General features: G+C 40.6%; 1 protein-coding gene across 1 annotated transcript; it reads right to left on the bottom strand.

Moving 5' to 3' along the window:
- Positions 1–1,187: 1,187 nt before the first annotated feature.
- LOC127796827 (uncharacterized) lies at positions 1,188–18,872 on the bottom strand. Its single transcript, XM_052329229.1, has 10 exons — positions 18,642–18,872; positions 13,948–14,019; positions 10,360–10,429; positions 6,077–6,275; positions 5,467–5,710; positions 4,945–5,409; positions 3,900–4,058; positions 1,808–1,982; positions 1,661–1,750; positions 1,188–1,600 (listed from the first exon to the last, which is right to left on the bottom strand). Exons 1-10 carry the CDS (start codon positions 18,870–18,872, stop codon positions 1,188–1,190), a joined length of 2,118 nt encoding a protein of 705 aa, XP_052185189.1.
- Positions 18,873–19,379: the final 507 nt, after the last annotated feature.

Genomic DNA, 19,379 nt, shown 5'->3' with positions numbered 1-19,379 from the left:
TTGATCTCTCTATTTGAAATCTCAGCTTGCCCATTGGTCTGTGGATGGTAGGGCGTCGCCACTTTATGTAAAACTCCATACTTTCGGAGCATGGATTGCATCTTTCTATTGCAGAAGTGGGATCCTTGATCACTGATGATGGCCCTGGGAATGCCAAACCTGCAGAAAATATGAGATCTAACAAAATCTGCAACCATAGAAGAATCATCAGTACGGGTGGCTTTAGCTTCCACCCATTTCGAAACATAATCCATAGCCAAAAGAATGTACACAAAACCAAAAGAAACAGGAAAAGGACCCATGAAATCAATGCCCCATACATCAAATATCTCACAGAATAATAAAGGTTTCTGAGGCATTTCATTTCTACGTGAAATTGAACCTGTGTGTTGGCAACGTGTACAGTTCTTACAGAATCCATATGCATCTCTTAAAAGGGATGACCAATATAACCCTGCGTCTAAGACCTTTCTAGCAGTACGTTGGGGACCAAAATGACCACCACATGCAAGAGTGTGACAGAAATGTAGGACAGATGCAAATTCATGATCAGGGACACACCTCCTAAGGACTTGGTCACTACACAAGCGCCACAAATATGGATCATCCCATACATAGTACTTGGCTTCGCTTTTAAATTTATTTAATTGTGCTTTCTTAAAATGTGCAGGTAATTTAGAAGCAACCAGGAAATTTACCATGTCAGCATACCAAGGTTCAGTACCATGTAAGTGATAAAGCAACTCATCTGGAAAATTATCTCTGATAGGTGGATGATCCATGTCAGACGAGTCAGGAGAAGCAGGTATCCGGCTCAGGTGGTCGGCTACCAAGTTTTCAGCTCCACTTTTATCTTTGATCTCAATATCAAATTCTTGGAGTAGCAACATCCACCGGATAAGCCTAGGTTTTGCATCGGGCTTCTTCAGAAGGAACTTTAGGGCTGCATGATTAGAAAACACAATAACTTTAGATCCCAATAAATATGATCGAAATTTATCTAAAGCAAAGACAATGGCTAAGAGCTCTTTTTCAGTCGTGGTGTAATTAGCTTGAGCACTATCCAGGGTACGTGAGGCGTAGGAAATGACATGTGACTTCTTATTCACCTGGTGAGAGAGAACGGCGCCCACTGCAAAGTTGGAAGCATCACACATGAGCTCGAAGGGCAACTCCTAGTTGGGTGGCTAGATGATCGGTGGAGAAGTCAATCGCCTCTTAAGTTCCTCGAAGGCTTGCTTGCATTGTTCATCAAACTTGAAATCCACATCCTTTTGGAGGAGGTGGGATAATGGAATTGCAATCTTACTGAAATCTTGGATGAATCTCCTGTAAAACCCTGCATGGCCAAGGAAAGAGCGAACTTCCCGCACAGACGCGGGGTAAGGTAAAGAAGCAATGATATCCACCTTGGCACTATCGACTGCTATACCCTGTTTGGAGATCACATGACCTAAGACTATGCCCTGCTCAACCATGAAGTGACATTTTTCATAATTCAAAATAAGGTTTTTCTCAACACACCTTTCCAAAACTTTACCCAAGCTAACCAAGCAGTCATCAAATGAGGTGCCATAAACAAAAAAGTCATCCATGAATACTTCCATACAATACTCAAGAAATTCAAAAAATAAACTCATCATGCACCGCTGGAACGTACCTGGAGCATTACATAGGCCAAATGGCATCCTTCGATAGGCAAAAGTGCCAAAAGGACAAGTGAAGGTGGTCTTCTCCTGATCCTCTGGTGCTATGCATATATGAAAATAACCAGAAAAGCCATCAAGAAAATAATAATGAGATTTACCTGCTAACCTCTCCAACATTTGGTCGATGAATGGAAGGGGAAAATGATCTTTTCTGGTTGCTTGGTTGAGCTTCCTATAGTCGATGCAGACCCTCCAGCTGTTCTGCACTCTCATGGGCACTAGCTCATTTCTTTCATTAGCCACCACTGTGAAACCTGTCTTCTTGGGGACAACCTGCACTGGACTCACCCACTTGCTATCAGATATAGGATAAATGATACCAGCCGAAAGTAACTTACTTACCTCTTTCTTGACCACATCTAGGATGGTGGGATTGAGTCTCCTTTGTGGCTACCTCACTGGTCGGGCTCCTTCCTCTAAATGAATCCTGTGCATGCACAAAGAATGACTAATACCTGGTATGTCCGCCAAGGTCTAGCCTATTGCTCGTTTGTTCCTCCTGAGTAGATCCAACAATCTTTTCTCTTGGTCAGGCTGCAAGTTATTGGCGATGGTGACTAGAATGAAGGATCATGAACAAGGAAACAAAGCATGCAGCGGAAGCGGTTTAAAATCAAAATCGTTCCTCGTATTGATAAGAATCTAGGAGACTTACTTTTGCGGCGGATTACCGGACGGAATGGAGCGATGGGAGCTTCTTCGCGTTGTGGAGACGACGGCTGTCCTGCTAGCCTTCGACTTCGTCGCATCAGAACTCAAACGCACCCTTTCGATCTTCCGGAGTATGACTCGAACTCGTGGCCTTTCTTCGGTGAAGAAGAATGAAAAACGACTTAGATGAAAAAACAACTAAAGAGAGATATATATAGGGAGAACCCTAGGGTTAAAACCCTAGTGGGCCAAACCCTAATGGGCCAAGACCTTTTAATTAATTTTCTAATTGGGTTAGCCCAATTAATTAATTAAAAACCCTAATGAACTATTATTTTATTCTAGCCCAATGGACCATTCTGAATAAAATAATTCTCTCTCAATGTAATTCATCCAACAAGCCAAATGTATTAAAAAAATACATGAGTTACATCGAGCTACCCCGGGGACCAAAAGACAAATTATTCACGGCTACTAAAATGACCAAAATATCCCTGCTACCTAGTAGCTATATTTTGTCATTCTAAGTGTTCCAATTATCACCATATGGTAACACTGACCCCACGAATAATTTTGCATATGCCATGTCTTTGACCTACTAGTGTAATGACGAAAATACCCCTCTGCGTAACACCCATCATTTAGAAAGGAATAATGTACTAACACCTTTCTAAATGACTTCTACCATCCTTAGATCACTAGTCCAATAATCCGTGACTACTCGAATGTACTTGCTTATCACTGGGAGCTACCCAGAAGCACACACTCTTAAGTCACGTTCCCAGGGCCCTGGATTATTCGATTATTCTTGGACAATCACAAGGGGGTGAATCACAGAAACTATCTTGTATTAGTCTGTCTTAGCTAATTAGAAACCATACTCCCAACTCAAAAGGATATTGATCTTTGACGGACCTCACCTACAATGAATCTAAGAATATAGCTCTAGGTTCACTAGACCACCAACTAATACTCAAGTATTAGAGTACTCGTCCACGTAGTAGCAGTGATAGACTAGCTCCATGATAATTAGTACTTTGTCATTAGCTTCTATCACAGGTCCACTCTACGCATTCCAAATGCGCTTGTACAATTAGAGTAAACGGACTGTTTACTGGCTAAGGCAAGCCATCCTCCATTAGGATCTATTGCACAATGATCTTATCATGATAGAATGCCCAGTTCTATCAAAAGATCAAGAGTTATATTTTCTTGCTTATTAAGTACCCATGATTCATGCCTAACTGTGAAGAACGACCCATCACATGAATCACTTACTTAATAGCATGGACACCTTTCCAACAATTAAATGCAAATAATATATGTGCCATAAACTGAATAAAAGAAACATCATTACCATAAATTAAACAAAACGTGTCTTTAGGGCATACATTTCCAACATGGAAGCTTCTCGCCATCCTCCAAGAAGGCATACTTGAGATGCTTGGGCAAAGGCTTGCACTCAAGGGATGGTGGCTGCTGCAATGAAGGGACTAACCTGCTTGCCTTTATCTCAAGGGTACTGTCTACCTATTCAACATGGTTAGCAGAAACACTATCCTCCCCAGGAGAAGTATAAGAATCAGATTGTGCATGCTCAATTTGAATATTAGAATCATGATTATCTAGAAATGCAGTAATCTCAGAACATGCATCACATGGATCACTCTCTACTACAATCAAGACATATGAAGGAATCTGGAAGGTCATGAATAGTGGGGAATGCATCAATCAAATCGCAAGACTTAGTGCATGCTTCATCAACCAACAATTGAATTAAGTTAACTTGCAAAGTGGAATGATCTTCAAGGGGACATTTCATGGCATCAAGTATGTTAAAATGAATTGTGCTACCAGCAAATTCCATGGAAAGTGTACCCTCATGCACATTGATGATAGTCCTTGCAGTTTTTAAAAATGGTCTACCTAGGATGAGAGGTGCATGCTCATGCAAATTGTCATCTTCCATATTTAAAACATAAAAATCAGCAGGGAAGATACAATCCTTAACCTTAACCAGGACATCCTCCAAGACTCCAAAGGGGTAGGCTGTGCTTCTATTAGCTAGCTGGATAACCACTCCTGTTGGCTTCAAAGGACCACACTGCAAAGAAGCATAGATAGAGTTAGGCATAACATTAATGGATGCACCTAAATCTAGCAAGGCATTACTAAATTGCATGTCTCCTATAATACAAGGAATGGAAAACGTCCCTGGATCTTTGCACTTCCTTGGCATGGCAGGTTGTATGAGAGTTGAAACATTCCTCCCAAGGTTGACTTGTTCATTCCCTCTTAATCTCCTCTTGTGCGTACACAAATCTTTGACAAATTTTGCATACTTGGGGATCTGTCTGATGGCTTCAAGGAGGGGTATATTGACTTCCACTTTCTGGAATGTCTCCAGAATCTCTTTATCTAATTCGGCCTCTGCTCTTTTCTTGTTTTGTGTTGCTCGATGTGGGAATGGCAGGGGTTGGTTATTGGAAGACTCTCATTGTTCTTGGTAGCTAGAATTTGGCTGCTTGGCTTCCTGGATTGAGGAGGGTTGCTGCTCTTCTTTTCTACCAGTTTCTTATTGTGCCTTCTCTGGAACATCCACTTCTTTACCACTACGCAGCATGATCGCACTCACATTCCCCTTTTGATTGGATATTGACTGTGAAGGTAGCTGATCCGAGCCTTGACTCCTTAACTCATTTATGTTAGTTGCTAACTGCCCAATCTGTGTCTCCAAATTCTGTATGGTGGTGTCAGTCCGTTGTTGGAATTTGAGAGTATTGGCAGCCAATTGCTGCACTATGTCATTCAAGCTCGATTCTGTCTTGGGTAATGTCTGTGCTTGTTGCTTCATTGGTGTGGCATTACTCTGACCTGGTGCATTGAACCTCTGTTGGAATGGTTGAGTTGAAGCACCCCCATATCTGAAGTTGGGATGGTCTCTCCAGCCCGGATTGTAGGTGGGAGCACAAGGATCATACCTATTCAGTTGTGGCTGTTGCTGAAACGGTCTTCCAGGGAAGATTCCATTGCATGATTCTGTGTTATCCTGCAATTGTGGGGACTAATCAGTTACATGTGAAGATAATGAACAAATGCCACATACCTGTTGGGGCTGGTTTCGATCAAGGGCTAACTGGCGAACCATTGAAGTTAGTTCTTCCAGCCTATTTTCTATTCTCCTTTGGTTCATAGGTGCAGCAAAACCAACCTCATTGACAGTCTTCATGGGAGTGTTTAACCTGGTACCAAATTGTTGTGCGTTTTGAGCCATCTTTGAAATTAAGTCCCGGGCTGCAACTGGTGTCTTTTCCACTAAGGCTCCTCCAGATGCAGCATCCACTAAGTACCTGTCCATGGGAAGCAAACCTTCATAAAAATATTGAATGAGGAGCTGGTCACTTATCTGATGATGAGGACAACTAGAACACAGCTTCTTGAATCTCTCCCAATACTCATGCAAGCTTTCTCCATCTATCTGTCGGATGCCACAAATGTCCTTCCAGATGGCTGCTGTCCTGGAAGCAAGGAAGAACTTCTCCAGAAATATTCTCCTCAGGCCATCCCAATTGGTAATGGCAGCAGGTGGCAAGTAATAGAGCTAGTCTTCGGCAGCTTCATCAAGAGAGAAAGGGAATGCCCTTAGCTTGATTTGTTCTTCATCAACCCCTTGCGGCCTCATGGTGGAGCATAAAACATGAAACTCCTTCAAATGCCTGTGTGGATCTTCACCTGCAAGACCATGAAACTTAGGCAGCAAATGTATCAATCCAGATTTCAGTTCAAAGTTTACTTGCAATTGAGGATACTGAATACACAAGGGTTGATAATGCACATCAGGGGCAGCCAATTCTCTAATAGTTCTGTTAGCATTATTCCCATTATTCCCATTCTCATTGCCATTGTTTTCATTGGCTGCCATATTGATCAGTTTAGGTTGGAACTCAAACACAGTATCAGAAACAGTGGGAAAGACACTATTAGTCACCGCACTATCTTGAGATCTAAGTTCTCTTGCTTGTCACCTAAGGGTTCTATCAATTTCTAGATCTAAATCAATTAGGTCACCCTTAGATGATCTGGTCATGCATTAAGTATCAACAAGAACAAAAACAAAATAAAACACACAAGGAAAAATCACATACACACTAAGAAAACACAAAATGGCCCAAAAAGTGGTCTAAACGTTGGATTTTGGCCAAAATACGCCCTTCTCACTGCACAACAGTGATTATTTCTCCCCACACCCCCATTCCTTTGGACATAAAAAATCAGGGCATTCCGAGATAGTCGTCGGCGGTGAACAATGCTGTTTATGGCAAAAAACAGAAAACAAGAGAACCGAAAAGAAAAACACAAAGAATGAACAAAGAAAACACAAAGAATCAACAAAGAAACAAAAGAAAAGAGAAACCAATGAGCAAGACACAAAGAAGCAACAAAAGAAAGCAACAAAGAATGAAAGAGAATTAAAAAGAAAAAGAAAGACAGAAAACAAATCTTCTTATGGCAGAAAAGATTGACGGTTCCCCAGCAACGGCGCCAAAATCTGATCGTGCTGTCGAACACCGATAGATTAGATGAATAATGATTCGGATTTTCAATAAGGGTGCAACCCAAAGTCGTCTCCCAACGAACCTCAAACGGATTTGTCAAAAAAAGATTAAACGAGGGGGGGTTGTGATGAAAACTGGAATTAAAAACGTTCAAGAATGAAACAAAGATGAACTAAAACGTAACCCGCTACAAACCCTACCTTCTTACCATGGTAATCCTTGTCTTACTTATAAAAACAATTTGTTTGGTTTGATTTTCTTTTGATTTGAAAAACTCTTCTACAACCGTAAAAGATTAAATCAAATCGAGCAATCGCTCATACAAATTTACCGTTTCGTTTCTTTCTAATCAAAGCCTCAACCTAGTACATCAATTAAACCCATCCAAAGATCATGCATGCATGCACACAATTTCATAAAAGAAACATACATAAACTTAGAGAAGGAAAAGAAACAAAATCATCCATAAAAACATGAAAATCGAGTTCTAAACCGGATTCAACAATATGACCGAGACTCAAACCGGGCAAGGGGTACGAGAATGTAGCAAATCACAAGCAAATTAGCCTTCCATCTTCTTGGTTGAAATCGTGAGAATCCTCCCAAAATCGGCCACCCCGAAAATCAGCCACTTAATGTGCTTAAATAGAGCTTAGGGAGGAAACCCTAAGTTACCGCAACTTCACAGCCAATTTCGAATAGTATAACATGCGTTCTGGGCTTCGGCCCCTTCATCAAAATTGTAGATCAGGAATATTAGATGAATTTAGGCTTTTAAATCACTTGATTTGGATATCTGAAGCCCAAGTTATGGCCTTTTAAAGATTTAGCATCTGTGCAACTTTCCTAATTTGACCCAACTTTCTGGTCCCGACTTTGAAGCGATGTTTGGAGGCCGAAACGAACTTGGATTTGGACCTACCATACCATTCCAGAAAGCCCAAGAAGTCCTATACAATATCTCTGAAGACATCACTCAAGAGGAAGCATGCACAAGAACCACTCACAAATGAAACCAAGATGGATCAAGAGGAAGCATGCACAAGAACCACTCACCTTGATCGTTTCCCTTCGATAGCTCTGTTTACAGCCCGGTTTCGAGCACTAGGGGTTGTTCTGCAGAAATCACTTATTTCGGTGAACCAAATCGTAAATATTTCTACATGGGTATTGTAGATAATTAAATTATGAGAACAACAGTGAAAATTTCAGGACAAACGGAACCCAGATGCGCCCTCCCGCGCCCTTGGAAGGGTGGCCACGTGCCTCCTCCTTTCTTGTTTCAGATTTTGCAGCTTAAGATTAAAACAACTATATTTTACTCATTTTAACTCCGATTCGCTCTCCGTTTGAACCTACAGACTCATATTTTCGTGCTCTATGACTTTTTGGAAAGAAAATTAGCTTACCTTTTCAATTTCCTTTCTATTTTGGTAGTTTTCCAGCTAGATCTCTCTTTCCTTTCTTCTTTGGTTTTTCTTTGCCTTTTCCTTGCACTTGCTTTCTTTCCTCTTTCCTTAGCTTCTCGTGGCCTTAATTCCTTCCCTTTATATAGCCTTTAATTTTCCAAATCCTCAAGATTTTACTTGGCCTCCAAGCTGCTCATTTTCTACCCAAGTAATCATCACAACTTTGAAATTTTTGCAATCTTCTCAAGCAAGCCTCCATTTCTTCCAATCCTAGGCCACCAAATACACTTTCAAGATAAGCCTTATCATATTCTTCCTTTGCAATCAAATCCTAGCCAATCCTAATCCTCCAAGTTTAGACTTTTAGGATAAAGATTAATCATTACAAACTTTGAATATTTTTATCTTCCTATTCAAGCTTCTCATTTCTTCCAATCTTAAACCTCCAAATACTTCTTCACGTGGCATTAGGATAAGCTCTATTATTCTCTTCTTTTGCAAGCCACTACAAGTATTCCAAATTAAGTCTTCCAAGTTAAGCCATTCCAAGACTTTTGGGGTAAAATTCCATCATTACAATCATAACACTTTAAGACTTTAGGGAAAATTCTCAAACAAGCTAATCCTATCTTTCCAACACATAGCTTCTAGGATAAGGATCCATCATTGCTAATATTTCCATTCGTTGGAGACAAGCTATCTTTTTTACAAGTTATGATATTTGCTTTTGGGTCCTAAAACCATTCCCATTTACACTTAAGCCCTAAACCTTCATAAACACTTTATTGCAACATTCAACCTTTACATTAAGTTTTGGGGTATTACATCCTCCCCCCCTTAAAATAAATTTCGTCCCCGAAATTTAGCTCACGTAGAATCTATTTTTCCCAAGCAAATTCCTCAAAATTATGGTGTCTCCAAAACACTTTCTTGGCATGCCCCGATCAATATGGTTTGCCTTAACTCTTGGCCTAAGGCACATATTTTTAAAGTTTCGTCCGAAAATTGGTATCAAGGTTTTCGACCCTTTCCCAATTGTCAACTCATGACCATACCTTCGAGTCTTTTAGACTAGCTTTCAGATCTGTTCATCAGATGAGAGTGAATCGCTAGGCTAGCGACGTAAATAGATGTTCGATCAGGAATCACATCCAATGCCATAGGCTAAAAAGCCTCCACCAATCCCCACTCTCGGGTCAATAGAACAGGCTCATTCTGCATTAGCCACCACGTTCATCTAGAACAGGCTATTAGAGTATGCTCGTTAGCCACCACATTCATTTTCCCGAGATGGTACTGGATCATACAACCACAACCCTTCAAAAACTCTATCCATCGTCGTTACCCTGCATTCGAATCCCTCTGAAAGAACAGGCACCTCAAGCAATCATGAAGATCTCGAACTTTTAATATAGATAGCACTGCCAAAGCATTCCCACTACTATATCAACATCTGTGCTAGGTCCAGATTCAGAATAATCAAATCAGAGCCAATTGCTCACAATTCCTGGGGTGTATAATAATTCGCACACTAAACCGAAGGTTAGGTCAGTAACCAGAATAAATCTCCCTTCCCAAGGCCAAATCCGGGGACCACACATATCTCCATGCTCGCTATCCTGGGAAACACACTTTCCCAAGCAAGCCCATACCACACACATGCCTACACTGGGAAGCATTCCACCCATGGTTATAACCTATCCCGACCCATGTATGCAATCACAATTCCACCACCCCTTTCCCAAACCTCCAAATTCCCAAGCCCACTTAGAACACAATGCAGTAGTCATGACTCCTGGTACTCTCGCTGACTTACTTTCAAACCCATAAGGGTTGACCAACTCAAATGGCATTATCAAAATTCATAATGTTCACCATAGGTCTCCCAAAAAGGATAGCCTAAACCCTTTGGACAATCCCGGGCTAGCAGACTCCTTTTTCCTCAAGTATAACGCTCTTTGTCCTCTCGTTTGACCCCCAACCAAGTTTCCAAACTTGCAAGATTTTCCAAAATAAAATAACTGGGATAGTTACCTTTTGGTTTGAAGTTTTCTTCCTCAAATTCCCAGGCCACGTCTTGTCCCAAGCCTCGGGCACTTCTTGCCTGGAATAGTCATACTCAAAATTGTATGATCAATACTCAAACCCCATTAGTAAAATAATTCCAAAAACATTCATAACCAACTAATCATTAGTAAACCATAAATTAATCACCCTACTATTCCCAAAAATCCAGGTTATTACAACTTACCCTTGAAACCTTTCCCATGTCCCATAATCGTCTTGCAACTCTATTATTCTTAATCGACAATCAATCTTGGCATCAGCGTGTAACACCCGGTGTAACCGGTGTTAAGAGAACAGGAAAGGAAGTAAGTAAACTTCCAAAAATGCCCTTGAGAAAGTGATGATCCTTGAGATTGAGAATGCCCATGAGAAGGGTATTTTGGTAATTTGGATAGGAAAATCCAATAAAAAGGGTATTTTGACAAATTGGAAATAATTCCTATGTGGAATTAGGTGAGTAAGTGAATTAAATCCCAAATTTGTGTTTATGTGGAGATATGGGATTAATAATTCATGAAATGAGAATTTTGGTGATTTGGAGTGATTCCATAAAGGAAATTAATTATGGAAAATAGGGAAAATGGTGGATATTAAATTATTGAGGAGAATAATTATTTTTCCCTAAATTGGTGAATTAATGTGGTAATGCCACATGGAGGACCAAGATAAAGAATTGGAAGCCAAATTTGTGTCTTAGAGTGACACTTGGCATAATCTTGAAAATTTAAGAGAAATTATATATGTGGATTTATGAGTTAGAGAAGGAATTAATTAAATGCAAAAGAAATATTAAATGGTCTTTCAAGCATTTAATAAGAGGCATGATTATATGGATTAAAGAAAATCCAAAAGAAAATGGTAAATGGTCACCATTAATGCCTTGGAAAATATGAGAGTTATTTAAATACATAAGAAAGTATTTATGTCTCTCAAATGTGATGTTGGAAATTAGTCCCATTAATTAAAATGGGAAAGAAATGAATTATGTCTCTCAAGTGTGATGGATGTGAAATTAGTCCCATTAATTTAAATGGGAAAGAAATGGAAATTAGTCACTCATTTATGAGTGAAAATGGGAGAATTTATTTAAATAAGAAATAAATAGAAATCTCCAAGTGATCCAAGGGTTAGGATCAAGTCTTAAAAAGGGTGAAATATATCCAATGGCTTGGATTAAGTCTTGAAAATGGCATATAATTGTCTCATTAAAGTAAATGAGAAACAAAAAGAAATGTCCAAATGATCCAATGGTTGGGATTAATCTTTTAAATGGATTGTGATCCAATGGTGGTGGATGAAAGCTTGAGATTGGCATGGATTGCCAACTCCTTAAAGTGTGCTTTCTTTAAATGGTGGAGATTAAATCTTGAAAAGGCCAAATGATCCAATGGATGAGGTTAATCAAGATGAAGAGCATGGATTGTGTTTTCTCCAAGAGATGAAACTTGTTTATTTGAAATGAGTGGTGGAGATTTAATTCTCCTTAAGCACATGGATTGTGCTTTGAATGGATGGTGGAGATCCATTCTTGAAAATGGGAAAGGATAGTATAAAAAGGCAAGTATGGGAGACTTGTCTCCCTTTTGGCCATTTGTAGAAATGAAGAAGGAAGGAAAGAAAGAAAGAGAAAGAAGTCTTCCATGGAGGGAAGAGTGGAGAAAGAGAGAAGATAATGAAGAAATCAAATGGGAGCAAATGAAGAGGGAAGCTCTCTTGAGAAGAAGAATTAAAGCTTCAAAGAGAAGATTGTTAAGGTAAGGGATGGCTCCATGTGGAGGTGGCCTTGCATTGCATTGTAAGTAGGTTGCATAGACTTTTATGTATCTCTTTGCATGCTTTATTTGTTCATGAGACCTATGGCCATGGGGGTGGGAAAGAAATGGTAGGTTGATGCCTCAAACCATGTTGGGTTGTGAGGATGGAATGACCTAACCATGCTTGCATGCATTTGCATTACATAGACTTGTTATGCTTGTATTTACTTTGCATATGCACCCTTACTGAGCTTTTGAGCTCATGAGGTTTTATCCTCCCCTTGTAGGTTGTTCTTATGTCAAAAGAGAGAAGAAAAAGTGGCAAGCTTGTGGGTGGAAGCTCATGGTGTTTATTTATTTTTGTTGTAAAGCTAAGGTTATGGCTTGAGAAGCCTAGGTTTGTGGTGTTTAATTTGTGGTTTAATGGCATAGGGAAGCCTATTGTTGGTAAGTGCTTCATGTGATGTATGTTAAGGGTTTGCAAGGGCTTGTGAAGGCCTAGAACCATGAATGTAATTTATTTGGAATAAATTGTGAGTTTGGAGAAAAGAATTTTTGTTGTAAAAATAGGCTTGGAAATTGGAAATGTGGAAATTTTCAATGCATTTTTTTGGAGTGGAATTTCTGAAAAATTTGGGGTTTTATAGCCCAAAGAAAAGAAAAAAAAAAGAAGAGAAAATGAGGGAAGCAGCAGCTGGAGGCTGCTGGAAATCAGCAGCCTGCGGCCTGCGTGCGGGCAGGCGGGCGCGCGCGGGCGGCCATGCCAGCACGCGCGCGGGCAGGCGGCCGCGCGCGGGCGGCCGTGCCAGCCCGGGCGCGGCCAGCGGCCAGCGGGGCCCCGGGCGTGCCAACGGGCTCCGCCGGCCAAATTTTTAAAAAAATTTGGAATTTTGGGAAATTAAGGGGCATTTCCAAATCGATTTTGGGCCCCGGAGGAATTTTCAAAATAAATGGATTTTTCGGGCATTTTAGAGAAAATGCCAAAAATTTAAAAATTTGAAAATGATGAGTTTTCCTCCAAAATTGGTTATCCATCAATGGATTGGTTTAAATGATGATTTTTGGAGCCCGGTAAAATTCTTCGATGAAAAAGAATTAAATAAAAAAAAAAGAAAATGGCGATTGGGCGCCTGAAGGAGATTTTCTTTATAGCCAATGCGGTGTGGCTAAAGCCCAATTCTGCTAGTGAATCCTGGGATTCAGCGAAGGGAAGGACGAGCCTAGTTCCCACCTAGGGCGTTTTGTCTTGAAACATGGTCCACCCTTCGCCACAGGCCGGGCAGGTGGACAATTCGGGTGATTGTTCACGAGTAACACCCGTAAGTGGGAGCGGGGCGTTACACAGCGACACTACCCTTTGTCTTAAGGTTTCTTCCTTGAGTTCCCAAGTTGTGTATTTTCCCAAATTTTTTAGAACATCAAGTTTTTGCCATCAATCCAATAAATTCCAAATATCCATATCCGCAATATGTATTAGGATTTTCACAAACTAGGTACTTACCAAACCTTTATCAGGTTCGTAACCTCAATCCAAACAATTCCCTGAGCACTTGCTATTTAAAGTCCTCAAAATTTTGGAGCCATCAGATACCTGCAAAACATTTCCAATGAACCGTGAATCAAACGTCCTCAAAGTCTAGTTAGTCTCCCCAATAGTCTCCAACTATCCACAATCAACTGGTAAATCATAGCCCAAGAACCATAGGATTTCCAGGATTCTTTGCGAGTCTATTTGACCATCAATCCCAGGTTATCATCACCCAAATATCCTCAAGATTGATATAAGAATTACTAGACTTACCTCAAGTCCATAATCATTGGTCCCGAATTCCAAAATTCCTAGAATCCTCCAGATTCCAGATTTATCAAGTTCCTACAAAATAGTCGTTACACAGGATTCTAATGAACCACATATATATGTATCTCCAAGACCCAATAGGTCCCCCAAATACTTATTATCAAAACTCCTCGAAGCAATAGAAACAGTAGAGCATTCTCCAATGGTCATTGCCAAACTCCTACAACACATAATCATTAATTCTAACAAACCATAAATAAAAATGTCTCCCAATTCCTCATCTCCTCAAGGTTCTCATTACCAGCTAGTTCAAAATGGTTTGGGTCCTACACAGTTGCCTAAGGCATAACCTATCCACATGTCCCATTCCACAGATCGTACCCAGACCTTAGATTATCGCGTGTCTCCCTTACAGGTACCATTTCAATCAAATCATCATGATCATATAACGACCATCCATCTTTGATCTTTCGCCTGACCCAATCACTTAATAAGGTTAGTATCCTCAAATCACTTAACATTTAAGAAAACCTTAAATGAAGCCTTATCCATTTTTTTCCCCTAAAATCCAATGAATCACCCAAAATAATAGCAAAAAGAGGGTTTAGTCCATCACACGATTAGAGTACTTACTTGTATCACACCCCCAACTTACATACTCATTAGATTTTGCCAACGACCGTCTATGCCTCTCAAATGGTTCCATGACCTACCCTGTCATCAAAGTTCAAAGATTAATAACATTAAGTATATACCATAACGTTTCATACCACCGTTTCATCTTCCAAGATCCTCAAAAGTAAGCAATGTAACTCAACCTATTTACCAAGGAATCCCTAAGGTTAGTATCACTCGGTAACTATCATATCTCCTGCTGTTGCTTATCCCATAAATACACATAGACATAAAGCAACAACCCATCACACCCATTAAATCTTCAAATTGGCACGAGGTCCCATGGACCAATATTAACAAATCTCCCAATGCACAAAATAATTAAACCATTAGATAAAATAGGATACTTACTTGCATTTCATTCCAACTTACTCACTCACCAAGTTACCTCGATCAACGTGTAACCTATCTTGTTATCAAAACTCAAGATTAGTAAAACCAACATAACACCAAGCATAACTCAAGATACCACATACCACTATTGTGATTACCAAGAATATCCTCTAGTAACACGTAACCTATCCTGCCATCATGGCTCCTCAACGGTTAGTAACATTTGTCAACATCATAATCATCATATACTATCCATTTCAGTTATACATAGACCATTTTCATATGTGTACATACACATAATCCTCAGTCTCGTAAAAATAGAAATAACAATCATTCTTCGGGTTCATCTACGAGTCCCATCATGCCCTCTGACCAAAGTACCCACAATATTAGACATATCAATCTAAATTAAAACCTGAATCCAACCCATTTGTACATACGTTCCTTAGTCTCGCAAAAATCATTCCTCTTTGGTTTCAAATCCACTCATGCCATAGATCAAAACATCCTCAAGGTTAGTCAACTCAAATCTTAAATCGAAACCACAAATTCTAGCTCTAATACCAACTGTAACGCCCCACTTTTTCAAATACACAATGATGTAAAATATAAGCCAATATCACCCCGGGCGTTATGGAAACCCTTACCAACGGAAGCATTGGATCGAACCTGCAAGCTTAATCAAAGCTAAATGAAGGGGTTTCCACTAGATTTCCTTTATAAGACTAATAAATGCACATGGCTTTCCAATACGCCAAAAAAATGACTCATCACATCATTGTAGAACACCTACATACACACACCTCTTGCAACCCTGAGTACCTTAGCTGCTATTCACAATATATTACTTAGGTTACAAGGGTACATAATGAAACCAAAAGCCCAAAGCTAGCAAAGCTCCACATTCTTGCCCACACTTTGATCTTGCAACCTGAAACACTTGATACTTCTAACAAAGCTGGGACGATGAATGTCCCAGGGGTATGAAATACCCGAGTTAGATTATTACAACTAAGTGAGTGGTAGCAAGGAAAGAAATAGCGCATGCAAGAGTAATATGCAGCTTTGCTAGGAGATAAGCAGAAATAAGTACAAACCTTCCAAGACCATATCAAAATAAAACCTCCTTGAGTCACCATCACTCCTTTCAACACTTATGTCAAACCTCACAGCCTCACCTCTAGGCTAAACCCCACCTCTAGGCATGTGATCGTGGTCCAATCCCTCAGCCTCACCTCTAGGCACAGCCCCACCTCTAGGCACGGGATTGCGAGCCATCACTATGCCTATCGGCACTTGTGTGAAACATCTCAGCCCCACCTATAGGCACGGGATCATGGTCCAATCCCTCAGCCTTACCTCTAGGAAAGACCCCACCTCTAGGCACGGGATTGCCTCCCCGATCCTCGTGATGTTCCACTAACAAGCCGCCAAGTCATCATGTACAAGTTCTCGATCCACCAATAGCAACTATCACCAAATAACATGTTGAAGACAAAGCAGAAGGAATATGTATGAACTAAGGAATATCAGGTAGGCACGACTTCACCTGTAGGCACGGTGCACAAACAAAGGAAAATATGATATGTAACCCACAAGCTACGAGCAAGAGTAGTCATGCTTAATCCCATCGATGAATCATAACAACAAACTCCGTGATGCAAGAAAAATAGGAAAGAAATGCTCAGAAGCAAGGAAACATGAGATGTAAGCAACAACCATCCACAAGTGGAAACTAAGAGTGATCAAGAAGAAGCATGCACAAGAATCACTCACAAATGAAACTAAGAATGATCAAGAAGAAGCATGCACAAGAACCACTCACAAATGAAACCAAGATGGATCAAGAGGAAGCATGCACAAGAACCACTCACCTTGATCGTTTCCCTTCGATAGCTCTGTTTATAGCCCGGTTTCGAGCACTGGGGTTGTTCTGCAGAAATCACTCATTTTGGTGAATCAAATCTTAAATATTTCTACATGGTATTGTAGATAATTAAATTAGGAGAACAACGGTGAAAATTTCAGGACAAACGGAGCCCGGACACTCCCTCATGCGCCCTTGGAAGGGTGGCCACGCGCCTCATCCTTCCTTGTTTCAGATTTTGCAACGTAAAATTAAAACGGCTATATCTTTCTCATTTTAACTCCGATTTGCTCTCTGTTTAAATCTACAGACTCATATTTTTGTGATCTACAACTTTATGGAAAGAAAATTAGCTTACCTTTTCAATTTCCTTTCTGTTTTGGTAGTTTTCTAGCCAGGTCTCTCTTTCCTTTCTTCTTTGGTTTTTCTTTGCCTTTTCCTTGCACTTGCTTTCTTTCCTCTTTCCTTAGCTTATCCTGGACTTAATTCCTTCCCTTTATATAGTCTTTAATTTCCCAAATCCTCAAGATTTTACTTGGCCTCCAAGTTGCTCATTTTCTACCCAAGCAATCATCACAACTTTGAAATTTTTGCAATCTTCTCAAGCAAACCTCCACTTCTTCGAATCCTAGGCCACCAAATATACTTTCAAGATAAGCCTTATCATATTCTTCCTTTGCAATCAAATCCTAACCAATCCTAATCCTCCAAGTTTAGACTTTTAGGATAAAGATTAATCATCACAAACTTTGAATATTTTTATCTTCCTATTCAAGCTTCTCATTTCTTCCAATCTTAAACCTCCAAATACTTCTTCATGTGGCTTTAGAATAAACTCTATTATTCTCTTCTTTTGCAAGCCACTACAAGTCTTCCAAATTAAGTCTTCCAAGTTAAGCCATTCCAAGACTTTTGGGGTAAAATTCTGTAATACTCGGAATTACATGGTATTGAAAATAAATAGATTTTTATTAATTTGGCAGGACCTCGGGTGGTCCGGGAAGGCCAAAAGTCAATTACAAGTAATTAATTAATAAAATTACCGAATTAACGGCTGGGAGTGCCTCGGGACTTGGATGTCCAGGGAACATGGCAAGGGATTGGTGAGCGTCTTGAGATGAGGATAGTGACGCTGGCAGCGATCCGACCGGGAATAATTTTCAGAATAAATTCTGTATAAGCCCGAGTGGGTGCCAATACCGAATAGTCGGAGGGGACCTCCTGGAAGCTGAGGGGACCCTAGGGGTGGTTCGGTTTTCTGAGTAAGGTAACCCTTAAGTGTTTTCGGGTCAAATTAAGGTCCCGTGCAGTCGTAGGGACGAAATTGACTTTGTAGAGTAAAAGTCAATAATTAATTTTGGAAAATTAATGTTTTGATGGCTTTGGGGTAATTAATTAAAACTTGGAGGGTCCAAGTGTAATTATAAAATCCCTCAAGTGTAAATATTAATTTCTTAAGTGAAATTATGAGATATGTGGGGGTTAATGTGTAATTTTATATATATATATATATACTTATGTAGGTATGGCCGCGTGTGTGTGTGTGTGTGTGAGAAAGCTTCAAGGAAGCTTCCTAGTGTTTATATCTGCCATTTGAAATGGCCGAAATAGAGAAGAAATGAGAAAGAGCTCGCGAGGGAGGAAGATAGAGCTCGCGGGAGAGGGAGAGAGAGCATTGCGAGAGAGTGCAAGATTGAGATCGAGAGAATGAGATGGCTGGTGGGAGACCAGCTGCAGCAGCGACGCAGAGAGCGACCATGGCTGTTCAGTGATGGTGATCAAGCCGCGAGTAGAACTTTAAGGGCCAGCAATGGAGGCTCACCGAGGTCGCGGGGAGCGGAGGAAACGGCCTGCGATGGTGGACTGCAGCAGCTCGCGGTGGAGGCAGTGGCTCCGCAGCGAAGGCAGGCATCGGCCATGGTAGTTGGCTGCACGCAGGGGGGGCTCGGTCGTGGTGGCTCCCGCCGGAGGCGTCAATGGCCGGTAGCTCTGCGTGCGGTGGTGCTGGGGTGACCGGCGGCCGCGGCTGGCGGAGGCTTGGAGCGGTCGACATCGCGAGGAAGAAGCGGCTGCGCAAGGAAGGAGATAGTGAACAGTACGCGTGCAGGGGAGGCGCGGAGAAGAAAGGAAAAAAAATAAAGAAAAAAAATTAAAAGAAAATAAAAGGGAAAATGCTGGAAAATTTGGAAAAAAATGCCAAAAAAGTCCAAAAAAATGGGAGAAAATTCTGGAAAGTATTTTGGGGCTCGATGAGCGTGCCAGAAGCTTGGAAATGGGATTTTGAGCACAAGGTGGCCTCCCATGAGGCATTGCCGGGTTGGGCATTTTCGAATTTGTCCTTCAGATTGGTTAAGGTAATTAATTAAATTCCTTTTCGAGCTAATTTCCCTTATTTGAGATACTGAATTGTGTAGTATTGATTGAATTGAACCCTCGGTGGGGTTGATTGGAAATTGTTGATGGATGGTTTTGATGGCGTGTGTGGCGAAGTTGAGAGCATTGGTTTAATGCCGGATGTTGATAGAGTTGGGTTTGTGTGCATTTGTATCTAGGTTTGACC

This window comes from Diospyros lotus, chromosome 3 (assembly GCF_014633365.1).
Source record: "Diospyros lotus cultivar Yz01 chromosome 3, ASM1463336v1, whole genome shotgun sequence".
Lineage (NCBI taxonomy): Eukaryota > Viridiplantae > Streptophyta > Magnoliopsida > Ericales > Ebenaceae > Diospyros > Diospyros lotus.
Note: the sequence above shows the minus strand (reverse complement) of the source record. Positions and strands in the feature narration are given on the sequence as shown.

What these genes read in the sequence shown, in the direction of transcription:
- LOC127796827 (XM_052329229.1), bottom strand. Translation starts at nt 18,872, where the DNA reads ATGTCGACCGCTCCAAGCCTCCGCCAGCCGCGGCCGCCGGTCACCCCA. An exon ending in CCAATGATTATGGACTTGAG is followed by an intron (nt 10,430 to 13,947) that starts GTAAGTCTAGTA and finishes TGACTATTCCAG; the next exon opens with GCAAGAAGTGCCCGAGGCTT. An exon ending in AAGTGGATGTTCCAGAGAAG is followed by an intron (nt 4,059 to 4,944) that starts GCACAATAAGAA and finishes ATGACCTTCCAG; the next exon opens with ATTCCTTCATATGTCTTGAT.